At 48.6% G+C, this 13,433-nt stretch overlaps 4 protein-coding genes across 4 annotated transcripts; 2 read left to right on the forward strand and 2 right to left on the reverse strand.

The window, feature by feature from the left end:
- Positions 1–701: 701 nt before the first annotated feature.
- FPOAC1_011130 (uncharacterized protein) lies at positions 702–2,746 on the forward strand (the record flags this gene model as incomplete). The annotated part of the gene is made up of 4 exons (XM_044855516.1): positions 702–753; positions 810–877; positions 929–1,096; positions 1,160–2,746. The coding sequence occupies 4 exons, from the start codon at positions 702–704 to the stop codon at positions 2,744–2,746; spliced, it is 1,875 nt and encodes a 624-aa protein (XP_044702829.1).
- Positions 2,747–3,288: 542 nt separating this feature from the next.
- Positions 3,289–4,948, reverse strand: RAI1 (decapping endonuclease targeting mRNA; the record flags this gene model as incomplete). Its single annotated transcript, XM_044855517.1, has 10 exons — positions 3,289–3,458; positions 3,519–3,818; positions 3,867–4,037; positions 4,094–4,194; positions 4,245–4,252; positions 4,317–4,344; positions 4,395–4,426; positions 4,478–4,720; positions 4,799–4,894; positions 4,943–4,948. 10 exons carry the CDS (start codon positions 4,946–4,948, stop codon positions 3,289–3,291), a joined length of 1,155 nt encoding a protein of 384 aa, XP_044702830.1.
- A 1,344-nt stretch (positions 4,949–6,292) lies between these two features.
- On the forward strand, positions 6,293–11,364 carry FPOAC1_011132 (uncharacterized protein; the record flags this gene model as incomplete). The annotated part of the gene is made up of 4 exons (XM_044855518.1): positions 6,293–6,682; positions 6,737–10,255; positions 10,316–10,510; positions 10,558–11,364. 4 exons carry the CDS (start codon positions 6,293–6,295, stop codon positions 11,362–11,364), a joined length of 4,911 nt encoding a protein of 1,636 aa, XP_044702831.1.
- A 566-nt stretch (positions 11,365–11,930) lies between these two features.
- COX6 (Cytochrome c oxidase subunit 6) lies at positions 11,931–12,871 on the reverse strand (the record flags this gene model as incomplete). The annotated part of the gene is made up of 4 exons (XM_044855519.1): positions 11,931–12,049; positions 12,226–12,343; positions 12,433–12,478; positions 12,714–12,871. The coding sequence occupies 4 exons, from the start codon at positions 12,869–12,871 to the stop codon at positions 11,931–11,933; spliced, it is 441 nt and encodes a 146-aa protein (XP_044702832.1).
- Positions 12,872–13,433: the final 562 nt, after the last annotated feature.

The following is a 13,433-nucleotide window of genomic DNA, read 5'->3' on the forward strand; positions in this document are numbered from 1 at the left end:
CGCCAGGGGTGGCTTACAGGGAATAACAAGCTAAGAAGTGACTGGGACGGGTGCCCGCAGCCCTCCACTGAGTGCGGCACAGCTACATAGTACCTACTAAGGTACCCGCCCTAGGTCTACTAAGTCATGAGAGACCTTGTAACAAGCAGTTGGTATGGATGCGACCACCTGGCAAACGACTCCACGAAGCTGCTCTTTCTCTACTGGTACTACTGACTTGAGTGTTGGTGCACTATCATAAACTAGAACGTCTCTCAGGGGTATCTGGAATCTTTCTGTATCCCAATTGAGAAATCTTTACTATTTTTTCTTAATTGCCCGTCCTAATCTTTACGTCACTGTCGGGCTGACCGTTTTTATAGCGCTGGTAGCTGTGCAAAAAATCAAGCTCAAAGTAAACAAAGCCAGGGGCTGGCTGCAGCTTTTCGACAGGGTCCGCTTCCCAGACAACGGTAAGGTCAGGTCAGGTCAGGACTACACCGTGACATTCATCCGCACGACTTTTAATACACTCCGACTCCAACTCACAATTTCAGTTTCCTTCAGCAGACATACACACACATATTGATCTTGACTATCTCTACCGCATCGCAATTCCTTGCCTTCTAGCATTACGCTAGCGAATCTGTCTCTGTCGTCTCCTTTGCTTGAGCAGCGCAAAATCCAAACAACATCTCGACATTGCATGACGTCAAGTTACAATGGCTGACGAAGGCGTTGCTGAGCATTATCAGGTTCTCGAAGAGCTTGGCCGTGAGTTTGAATACATTGACATTAACTAGACAAACTGATTGACCTTTTGTCTCTAGGTGGAAGCTTTGGCATTGTGTACAAAGGCATTGAGAAAACAACCGGCGAAACTGTCGCTATAAAACATGTAAGTCCAAAACCACTTCGGTTGCCCGGTCCACCAGCTCACAATCAACAGATCGACCTCGAGTCCAACGACGATGATATTCAAGATATCCAAGCAGAAATTGCTGTGCTGAGCACATGTGCCAGTTCCTATGTTACTCAATACAAAGGATCTTTTCTGCGAGGCCACAAGCTATGGATTGTCATGGAATTCCTAGGCGGTGGATCTTGCTTGGATCTGGTAAGTCTCGCACCATGAGATGAAATCTCACGATATAGATACGCGATTACTAACCGGCAATAGCTGAAACCCGCCAACTTCAGCGAAACACACATCGCCATTGTTTGTCGCGAACTGCTAATGGGTATCCAGTACCTGCACAATGAAGGAAAGATTCACAGAGATATCAAGGCTGCTAATGTTCTCCTCTCCGAGACCGGCAAAGTCAAGCTTGCAGATTTTGGAGTCGCCGCCCAATTGACCAACATCAAGTCTCAGCGAAACACCTTCGTCGGAACCCCTTTCTGGATGGCTCCCGAGGTCATTCAGCAAGATGGATATAGTTTCAAGGCTGATATCTGGTCACTGGGCATCACAGCCATGGAGATGGCCAACGGAGAGCCTCCTCTGTGTCATATCCACCCAATGAAGGTTCTTTTCCATATCCCCAAGAACTCTCCCCCTCGTCTGGAAGGCAACTTCAGCAAGGACTTCAAGGACTTCATCGCCCAATGTCTTACTAAAGACTACGACCGTCGTCCAACTGCAAAGGACCTCCTGCGCCACCGTTTCATTCGTAACGCCGGCAAGGTCGAGGCACTGCAGGAGCTTATTGCCCGTCGACAAATGTGGGATGCCAACCAGAATAGACAGAAGCATCCGATTTATTACCAAGAGACCCTACAGTCAATGACTCCTAAGGACGAGCAGCAAGAATGGGTCTTTGATACAGTAAAGTCGGTCGCGCCGCCGCCCAAGAGGCCAACAGTCAAGCAGCACCGAAATCCATCCATCTTCAACGCTGAAGAGGCGATGAAGAAGTTAGATGTCAAGGATGGCCCTCTCGGTGGGACCTCTCCTGCGCCTGGCACTGTTCGAAAGTCGACTGTCCGCCGATCATCTCTTGCTCAAAGCACTACATCCATGCGATCTAGTGGCTCTCCCCGAGGCTCCATCCCGCCCAAGAGACCCCTCCAGACGGATATGTCATTTGGGAACTCGGGATCGACTATGCGCCTTTTCCGAAGAGTACCTTCTGACAGCTCAAGTCAGGGCAGTCGGCCAACTTCGTCAGACGATGTCTTTTGTGACGAGAATTCACATTCTTCCATAACAACTCCCGTTGAGCCATATGGGAAGGAGGCCGTACTTGGACGTCGACTTTATACAAAGGCCGTCGAGCCTTCTCTAGCCGAGTTGCATGCTCAAACCTCTGCGATGCAGAAGCGAGAGGCGCTGGCAAAACTATCAGACGCCTTCGCAGCCTTGGATGCAGTTGATCCCGAAGGAGCTTACCATCTCATGACTAGCATGGTATCCTCCATGGCCCAAGACAATAAGCTCAGCGCATCAATCCTACGACAGCCCGTCCAGAAGATTCCAGACGACGGAACTCCTCAGGGTACTGTGATTGTCAAGAGCACCACTCCTGCGGCCAGCCCAGCAAAACTCGTCATGGCTTCCAGCAATCCCCATCTTCGCAGCCACCGGCGTCGACATGCCGACACCCCTACCATGTACGAGAAAGATTTCAACCAAGAGAAGTTGGCTATCGAGAACAAGTACCCTGGCCAGGAAGCCAGGTCCGGCATGGAGCACAGTAAGCAGCTCTCCGATGTGCTCTACTCGCGGTGGTCTGATGGCCTTCGCATTCGATGGCCTGCTGTCTGATTTACGAACCCTATCAGCGACAATCGATGCCCTGTCACTATGGCGCAATTTGAGCGATGATGGCTTCTTGCAATAATCTACTGTTCAGTTCGGTTCGTGTGCGAGAGTTTCTTGTACTAATATGTTTTGCATTCATTTCTTCTTTCTATCACATAGAAGATAAAGGCGAGACGCAGGATGATACAGTTGGTGATCGCATTTCCATCAGCATTTAATGACCCTAGGCTATGCTTACGATGTGATGATATCTTAGTGATGATCTCATCGGCATGGTCTGTTGTTTTTCTTCCCTTTTTTTCGTTAGTTCTGTGAGTGCGCAAGGCGTTACGAGGCATATTATTTCGAAGAGCATGGGAGGTACGGAGGCAACTCTTGATTAACTGTTTAATGCATTGCATTACATTTCATTTCGGAGCGGATAAGTAAATAGTTTGGACGGGTCAAACGCATGATAAAAATATATTCAGATCCCCTATTCAACGTGCCTTGTTCCAAGAAAATCCCTCTCGGCCTGGGACAGAAATACAACAGCTCAGCTAGTATCAACTTTCGTTACTAGGTCCAAGGGCCAACTTGATTCTCCAATTCTTGAACTCGTCGGACAGGATATCACCGTGTCCCGTCTCTTCTACTTTGAAAAGCTCGATAGTGGGCGACTGAGGCTCGCGCTTTATTCTCCAAACGCCCTCATCGGTGATATTCTCCGATAGCCCTGTCAGACATTTGTTAGAGACCCAATCCTAATTCTTCTGGTCAAATGCGGTAAACTTACATTCTAGAAAAGTAGCGGCAAAGTTGACGCACATATCGGCGTTCCATTTTGGGTTCGGGTAAGAGTTGACTGTCTCAGGAATGCGATGCGTCTCAATGTCCTTTGCCTCGACTAGAATACCGTCACGCGTGCGAAATCCGACAACGATACGCGGCACGCCAAGAAGAAATGACTGAATCCAGTACTTCATCAGTTTACGGTTAAAACTTTCCATATCCCCCGCATTGCGAATCTCGGCGGACGTTTTGAGCTCTACCCAGTTGATAGGGCTTCCCTTTTCTTCGGGCTTGGAGTCCCAGACTATTGGTCGTCAGCTATGAGAAGACGAGAAATTGAGGGATAGCTTACTAGCATCGACCTCACCGCCGAGGCAGAGAACGGATTTACCGATGCCTGTACGAACGACAGAGCAGTACTGTGCTTTGTTGTTGACGACTTCATTCTCACGGTTTTCAATAAACTCACGCGGGGTTTCTGCCCATGGCGCTGGAAGGGTTGACAGTGTCTCGAACTTGTACCCTTCAATGAACATCAGCAGGTGCCGGCCAAATACATTAGAAAGAAAATAGACATACCCCAGAACTGCATGACTTCTAGAGGTGGCCCTCTCCTGCGCTTGTTGTTGCCCTCGTTGGACCTGGAGGCCATCTTGTAGGCATTGTTCTCCTCAACGAAGCTTCCAAAGTCAACATAGCTACAAATATAAAAATTCGAAGGTGCGCTTACATGCAATCCTTTGAGAAACAGAAATGTTAGTGGTGTTGCGATAGTACAAGGGATCCGTCATCTTGGGCATACTTGATAAAGTGTGGCATTCATTTCGAAGCTATCCGCAATGAGCCAAAAAGAACAACAGAGGGCACTGGTAAGACTCACCCATCCATATTATCAAAGGGGGTGGCCATAATCTGTGAATGATACTTAGACAACATGTTCGCTCACAGGCTGTGTTAACCCACCTTGGTCATCATGCCTCTCCATGTAACAACATTGGCGTCTATCTTTTTGCCTGTCTCTTGCTCATGAGCAGCGATGGTCTTGAGAAGGCTATCGAGATGGTCATCTCCGGTGTCATCCAGCTTCTGAAAAGTTTCGAATCCCTTGGAGAGGTCTGCGCCTAACTGTGGGGTGTAGTAGTATTTGAGAGAAGAGTCATCCAGGCGAAACTCATGGTTGTCGTCATAAGAGAAGCATGCAAACTCCTGTAGACTATGTGAGCACAGGGGAAGATGAATGGAACATGGTAGCTCGCCATAGCTTGCACACTTTGGATTTCATACCTTGGGTCTCTTGACAGGTTGGCTTGCACCAGCAAATCGGCCAATGGGCTGAATAGCAAAGCGCGCCGCCATGATCTTGGAGAACAAAGAAATATTCTCGTAGACTGTACTATGTCAGTTTTATGTGCCAATTGATACGCGTACCGGCATATGCGCCTCTCGATGGAAGTTGATTTGTGGTGGAACCAAGTAGTCTAGTAGCCAAATGTGATGTCAAATCGGGCTGTTCAAGTTACCTAGAACAAGTTGGAACGAGGTAGGCTACCTACAGGCGGTCCGATCGTCCTGTGGAGGCACCTAGTGCCAGGCTTCTACCGGGAACCGTGCAGATTCAGTACCTCAACGCGCCATGGTCTTATCAACCAAACAAACGTGTTTGGAAGCGAACTGATGCGATGATTTGGCTTTGTTAAAAAGAAAAGGAAATAGCAGAAAATACTAGGTTAGAAAGCACGGACAGTAACAAAAAGCAAACAGCATCGTTTCAGCTGCGCTTATAGTTGACGGCTAGCAGCATGCCCGTGAAATGCAAATGGAACAATAGCAAACATCATTTGCAGCTTATGCCACGTCTGTTTGTGAGAGGGCCCGAGTAAGTATGCAATCTGCTGTCCTCACATGAATATCTATTCCCTCTATCCATCATTCATAATACCTAAGCGCCAGGCCTACTCTATTGCAAAACTCATTAGATAAACCATGGATGCACAGGCTGCGAACCTATACATTACTACTACCTATTGATGCTGAGCGTACTCTTTGTCTTGCCTACTAACATACTTTAGTAGGTAGGTAGGTAGGTAGGTGCCTCTCCAAATAACGGATCCACTCGTAAGTCTAATGATTTATGCTATCTAGGTATTCTATACAGATTCTTGGATTGTTTTTTATTTACGCGCCGAGGTGTTTAAACCTTTCAATCCAACAATAAAGCCCGGGCACCTGACTTAGGAGCACCTTCTCACTTTACCACCGGTACCAGGTATCAATTGCCTACCCATTTCAGCACTCTCTTTCTTTATCTTTCTATACAGGTACCTAGGTAATACTTTAACTTTTCTATCTCCTCGTCCTATAAACTTTTCTTCTTCTTTTTTCGTTAAAACACTGTTCTTGTGTCACTTACATTGCTACACCCGCATACCGACCTATTACAGGCCACAGGCTTGGTACAGGTGACAGACCCCCTTAGGTACTAACTGTCCATTACCTACCTAGCTTGGACCCTGATCACCCATTCCTCTCTCAACCTTTGAGCAACAATCACGTGCAATTTAGTGGAACTTACGACGTTCCCCAACCCATCAGCCGAGCCTTGCCGTTATCGCCGCGCGCGCATAGTCTTTGACTTATACCAAGCGTAGACCGCTGTAGCAGGTCGTCGCAAGGTCTAATCGTGTCGTAGCTCAAGGCCAGGGTCACGACTCTAACCAACGGTAGCGATCCTCGCTCCCTTCTACTCTTGTGCGTGCACGTCTATCGACTGTCGTACTCATGGTCAAAACGCGCAAAACCACCGCTTCTAATCAAACACGAAAACAAAGGACTTCATTGAATCGCAAATCAAAGAGAAAAAGAGACCAAGATAGTGAGTCGGACGTTGAGCCGCCGTCTGCTCGTAAGCGCAGGAAATCGGGCATCCCCCAGCGTAGTTCACAGTCGCATGCTCAAGTCGAGTATCCAGACCAAGACAGCGAAGAGGCCGAAAAAGAAAGTTCAGGAGACTCAGACGAACAAGAAGACACTGTCTTAAAGGGAGGCTGGTATCTTGTTCGCGCAGTCATTGATGAACGGTTTGAGATTTCAGACGGCGAAACTAAACACGAGTACCTTGTCGATTGGGTACCAAGCTCCCAAGAAACATATCAGCCAACCTGGGAACTGGTCCGTTGCTCCGTAGCATTATTGAAGTGGGAATCTTGCTGACGCTTTCCACAGGCCGAAAACTTGAATGCAGAGGCATTGAGAGATTGGGAAAAGAAAAAGGACAAGCGGGAGCGCCAGAAGCTACGACGTGAAGCCGATCGCCAAAATACAAGAAGCCGACGAGGGCTTCGGAGCCTCACACCTCGTACTGCTTCAGCTGAGCCAGCTGCGTTTAATGTGAGACAACAGCTTGAGACTTTTGATGCATCACACCAAAACCGCTCTCGGTCCAACTCTATTAACCAAGGCGTGCGAGCGAGAGACCGTCCCAGACTTGAGCAAGAGTCCGCGTTCTCAGAGGAACCAGTTCCATCAATCGTTTCAGCGTCATCTTTTGATGTCGAATCTGTAAGGTCGCCTGAATCTCCTGCTCGGCCTATTCGAAATTTTGCCATTGTGTTGCGTAAACCCGACAATTTTGACCCTTCTGAGTACCAAAGCGTTCACAGCGGCTCTCAAAAAATCTCAGATCTTGAAGACAATGATCAACGTCTAGCGTTCACATCACAGCTGAGCCAAGACACTATCCCTGATTCTCAAGATTTATCTGGTCGTTGGGATCCTAGAAACCTCGGGAGTCAAGCTGGTGTACAGGAACCAGACACCCCTGGAATTCCTGCTGGTCAACTATCAGTAGATTTGGGTCATCTAGAAAAAGGTGATCAAGGGAGAGGCACTCGCAGTCCAGAAATCCACAACCCTGTCCAAGCTATAGCCGACCGGGAAACCGAATTACCTCAATCCATCGATCGTTCAGTAGAACTCGACGCATCATCCCCAGCACCTGGTCAAGAAGAGGCCTGTTTTGAGAACGGACAGTCATACTACGTTAACGGAGGTGACATTGGCGTTAACAACCACTCTGACGACGAAAATCGGGAGATCGATGGTAACCAAGCCGAACAGGATTTTGAAGTCGATAGCAGTGAGATAGGAGATTCTATTCGCAATCAACTACTCGAAGACAACCAAAAATTTCACCTCAACGATACAGATTACGATCGACACCTTTCAGAAGAGAGCGAGTACAGTATAAATCAAAGTTTCGATACTGCCAACTCTGGAGCTGCCCAAGAACCCTTGAGCAATACAGACTCTTACATCCCTTCAGATCAACAGACTCAAGACAATACCTTAACCAACGAGTTCTTAGGGAACGGACAGAGAGTGGCAGAACTTCGCGCCCCTGGAGCCATTGATAGCCCTCTTTCTAATCAAGACGCGGACAGTGCCCCGAGGATTGGTTTTGAGAGGAGTTCCTCAAGTCATCGTGACTCTGTGGATGATCTGCATATCGACACTAGTCAGTCACAACAACCTGATATCGATTTCTCTTCCCAGCCCTCCCCCCAGGGCCACTTCGGCACGCTCAGTTCCAAAGTTTCTCATAGATTAGGTTCCCCCCTAGAAGAAACTGCACAACTTGAACCACAACTGTCCTCAAGTAACGACATCTCTCGCATTATTCCAGACTCGCAGTATTCAAACTTAACTGCAGAGTTACATCCCAAGGCGCCCCAGAGCCTGACGGCGTCGAACAGGGTCCAGATCACCCCTTTTGCTTCTCAAGTCGAGCTTGTTCCAGACTCGGCAACAACTGATTCAGATATCCCCTCTCATCAACCAGATCAGCCACGCCTACCTTCATTGGGAAGGGGAGACACATTTGACAGTTTCCCACCAACTGATCATCGTGCACCAGCAGCCCCAATTCAAGAATTTTCTAGCCTCAATAACACCCAGAATACACCAGTCTTTTTTACCCAGCCCCAAGGAATACACGACTCTCCTGTTATCTCGAGTTCTTTGCCAAGACTCGGAACTAACCAGGGTGTGCAGGCTTCATTGGATCCGGATTCGTCTTCCAAATCGACTGGCGTGCCCCGCAAGATCCAACATAGAGACATCAACGAGCTGCAGGCAGCCCAGTCGCAGTCTCAGACCTATAGTGCATCTAATCCACCTTCTGAGTTACCCGGACCACCTCTAGAAACTCGAAAAATGGAGCGCTCATATTCTCAGCCACGGAGCCTAGCCGCCGATGAGCTCAAAAGCTTTGTTGATTTTGGTACTGATTCAGTATTGGGTCAAGGCGGTGATGGGGAAAGCCTAGATGCGACATCTTACGGAATCTCAAATGAGCAAGAACCCATACTCAGTGCCGGCACAGCTGGTCTGGATATTGCCGCCAGTTCTTCTGAAGCTATCATACAATCGCAGCCAGTTTATTCAGTCGACCCTTGGAAACCAGAGGCTTTAGGAACTACGCCAGATGCCCCTGCGCCTTCAATTTCGCCGGCATCCATTATGGCAAACCCTCATAGATCAACAGCCGACAGTTTGAGAGAGATGATCGATCGGGCGTACAGCAATTCAAGGGAATCCATCGCCCGTTCTCTCTTGAGCCAGGAACCTCATGATAGAACGTCACCCAATACTGTCTCTCCAGCAGCCATTAGCAGGGTCATTGACCCTCTAGAGACGACTCACACCTTAAACTTGACAAACAGAGGCACAATACCCTCTGAGATGGACAGCCCTGGTCCCTCGATCACGATGGGTCAGATTCCTGACGAACAAGACTCTGATATCTCGTCTCAATCGTCTCAACAAGAAGATGGCCATACGCAGCATGTCATCACTCTTCCGATGCAGGCAAGTAAACGGCCGTATTATGGAGAGATAATAAAAGATTACAAAGTCGAAATCGAGGCTTTCAGCGCTTCGTTCACTGGCGAGTCTGGCGAACAGCCCAGCAAGTCTCTTGTGCAAAAGATCCGAGATCTTTTTGACAGGTTATTCGACATTTGCGATTATCCACCCAATGTTGTAGGAACGGCGCTTGAGTCGGAGCCCAGCGCTGATATTGCCAAATTCTGCTGTGATTCCAATCCGAAGTTCAGTTTCTTGTTTGAGCTAATGACTGCTCTGGATAAAAAGGAAAAGGAGATTCTAATCGTGGTTCGCAATCGAGAACTCATGCGGCTTGTCTTCGCCCTTACTGAAGTTGCGGAGATTGAATGCTCGGCTGAGGGCATCAATCGGCGCACAAACTTTCCGTCAGCTATAAGGATCACTCTTGCTCTATGGAATGAGGATTTCAATCCTTTCAATTTTGACGTCGTTATCGGATTTGACTATCGTTATATTCGTTCGGGGATTGCTATGCAATTAGCATCTGGGACAGGCCGGAAGTCACCGGTCGTACTTTTGATGGTGACAACCTATTCCGTTGAGCACGTCAGCTTGCACACTTTGAGCAATGCGTCTGAGCTCGAGGAAACGAACGCAATGCTTGCGTGCACCGTCCATGCAGGGCAATATCTTAAAGACCCTGAACGTGGCTATGGTGAACCGCATGAAATTGCTGAAATATTCGCGCGTTACCTGAATGGCATTACTGGTACATTGAACTGGGAGCATCAGGAAATACCGGAAGATGTCCTTGATATTTTCGAGGGCCCTATGTCCCAAAACCAACTTCTTATTGCAGTGGACGAGTTGCATGGGAATGGCCATAAACGAAAGTTTGTAAGTGTTGAAATATGGGAGTGTTCATTCGCAGCGGCTTGAGAACTGACCTGTCTACAGAGCGACGGCGAGGCTGCTGATGCCAAACGGACGCGGACACTTCCTCTTCGGGACCCGCCAGTTGGTTCCAACAACCCTCCTATGCCTCTCGCAACACGGCGATGGCTTGACGGTGCATTGCTTCGAGGAGAGGCCAACGATAGGGAGGCGACTACTTCTGTGCGCGTGGCAGTCCTAGACTCACTCAGGGAGCAGGTCAGACAATCTATGCATGCAGTGTGGAGATATACTAAAGTGTTCAGGCGGACGAGTACGAGCGCAAGGTTTTATTAGCGAGCGAGGTCGAGACTGAACTGAAGAAACAAATTAACCGTCTTGACAAGGAACTCAAGGACTATCGAAAGACAGCAACTAAGATTGGGCTGTCAAATCGCGCCGCTATCCAAGATCGAACAGTCTTTGAGAAGGAAAAGTTCAAAGCCGAGGCGGACTTGCAAGCCGCAAAAGCAGCTATGCAGAAAGAGGACGAGAAGTACAAGCAGAGGATAGCCGAGCTCGAATCTACGATCAGTCGTCTAAGGGAGACACCCGGAGCTGCCGAAAGGGAAGACGCACTGGCTGCAGCGCAAAAAAAGATACGGACCGCGGAAGACAAGCTGAAGATCGCCTTGACAGATGTAGATTTCATGAGAAGCCGGTATCAGGATGTCGATTCTACAGCAGCCCGGTTGTCCAACGAGGTCAATGCACTGAAGGTACAGAACGAAGATCTGGAACGGAAAGCTTCAGCGAACCTGTTGGCTATCCATGCACAGCAGGCTTCTGGGGAGAGACAGGTTATGCAGCAACAGATTGCGAATCTACAAGCGCAACTCCAGCAAAAGGACGCAGAACTGATTGCAGCGCATCAGAAACTTAGTAGTTTTGTGAATGGGCGGAACACACGAGGAGGCAGCATGCCTCGCAGCCCCCGCGTTCCAAGTGGAGTGAGTCCACGGCCCAGTCGGGCGTATCCTGGTTCTGCTAGTAGAGGAACAAGTCCTTCCGGGCCTGGTACACAGTTCATGAGCCAACAGGCTCAAAATACCAGGTGGAATCCTCTTCAGTGAGAGGAGTTATGATTGCCAGAAGACATAAGAATCGTTGGGAGGAGGAAAAGAAGGAAGCAACCGTCATGATATATCTATGTTTTGAGGCCATTTAATGTTACGTACAGCGCATCGGATAGTCATGGCCTCGATCGAATACCAACTACTGATGAGCTAGAATCCGTTGATATACGATGTGAATTGTTTATTGTATAATGCATTGTTATTTATTTATGGCTGCACAAAGCGACTGATTAACCGGAAACTGCGGAACACAGCGTATTCGTGGTCATCGGAATCCCTTGTGTGCCCCCGTTAACTGGCAAGTGATCTATAGTCGTGAGTAAACGTGTTTTGAGAACATAACGAATCACCTGGTGATGAATAAATTGTACGTCGAATATACAAAGCATTTCGACTTTGGGAATCAACACAAAGCAGGAATTGCCAAGTCGCCTGGGACTAAACACAATCGATTTGGGGCTGTCGCAATCAAACTCCCGCGTCTACCTCTTGGTCTGATTCCCTTCCGTCTCGGCCAACATCCAGTATACACAAGGCTCAAAATATTGAGACTATGACACCATTTACTTCTCCTCGGGGTAAAGTTCCTCCTTCAGAGGCACACCAAGCTCTTCTCGGAGGGGCTTGAGCTCCTCAAGGTACTGCTCGTACTGGCCCTTGTTCTCGACCTTGGTCTTGATACCTGAAGTAGCAAGTTAGCAATTGGACCAGGATCGCGTATGCTTGTAAATCGTCGATAGTGGTGAAGCGAGCCAATGTCCAGGCAGGTCATTGATCTGCCAAATCTTGCAGATAATTGTGCCAGTCATTAATCGGTTGGGCAAACGGCTAGCGAGCTCGAGTCGATAAAATTCGTACCTTCGAAGATGCGGACGGCAGTACCGAAGTCGTTGACCCTTCGGGCAGCCTTGAGGGCGGCAGCAATCACCGAGGGAGCAGGGACAAGATCGTAAGCGAAGGCGTTGTTGAGGTTGCGCTATGGGTTGTTGATAAGCCAAAAAATCATACGACATTTTCGGGAGCCAGCCGGAGAGCAGCGAGCTCTACCCCGTGGGGCAAACATACCTGAAGCTCGAAAACATCCTGAACACCGTCGAACTCCTTCTCGAACCTGCGGGAAGTCGAATTTTAGCCATTGAGTGTCGCGGAGAGCCTGTGCGGCTGCATTGAAAGTTGTTCGGGGGAAATCGCGTGGGGATAGAGCTCTAAGCGGGCTTTGCGGCATCTTTTTCCCCAGCCGCAAGACAACCACGCAAAGATGCCAATCTAAATATTCCCATTTTCTCCCCAAAAAATTGACTTCCAAGGCAGAATTCAGGCCATTGAGTCTCGGGATGCTGTCCTACCTAGCGGAGAATTCCTCAAAGGTCTCTTCAGCATGCTCGCTTCGTCGGGGCATCGAAGTGGTGAAGTGGGCGACAGCCGAGCGGGCCACAAGGGGCTGCATGGCAGGTCGGATAGGAGCAGCGCGGACGCCACGAGCGACACGGATGAAGGCGGACATTCTGGACGTGGACGGAGGAGATATACAAAGAGTGGTGATTGTATATGGTCGGAGGAGAGGTCGTGTATCGGTGGTAGAGGTAGTAGTGGGCTGGCTTTTTCCGGGCTCGGGTGATGACTGCAGACTTGTTTGGGCCACAGGATGGGCTGAGTTGATGACTAAGGTAAGGCTATACCTGATTTTGTAGACGTGGGGACAAGTGCGAATTGTACGGCAGACGGTTGAAGCATGGTGCTTTAGTATGGGAAACACAGTGATGATACTGTATTTTAAGAGCTTACTCTTATTCACTTCATTCGTCATTGCTAATCGACAGTTAATTGCAGAAGAACTTGGGCTCAATGGCAGTTCCAAGATCGGGTTCTATATAATTAAGAACTAAATCGATACAAGATTCAGTACTTGCGTTTATTCAGCTTCAGCTAATTCATCAATTGGCATGGCATGTAACAGAAAATCGATAGAAATTGAGAGCGACCAATCGTTGAGCTGTCATTAAAATGATTACAGCACCCACCCACTCACTCGGTTGACATCTGCATGACGGGATAGAACAGCCACA

This window comes from Fusarium poae, chromosome 4 (assembly GCF_019609905.1).
Source record: "Fusarium poae strain DAOMC 252244 chromosome 4, whole genome shotgun sequence".
In the NCBI taxonomy this organism is placed as follows: Eukaryota; Fungi; Ascomycota; class Sordariomycetes; order Hypocreales; family Nectriaceae; genus Fusarium; species Fusarium poae.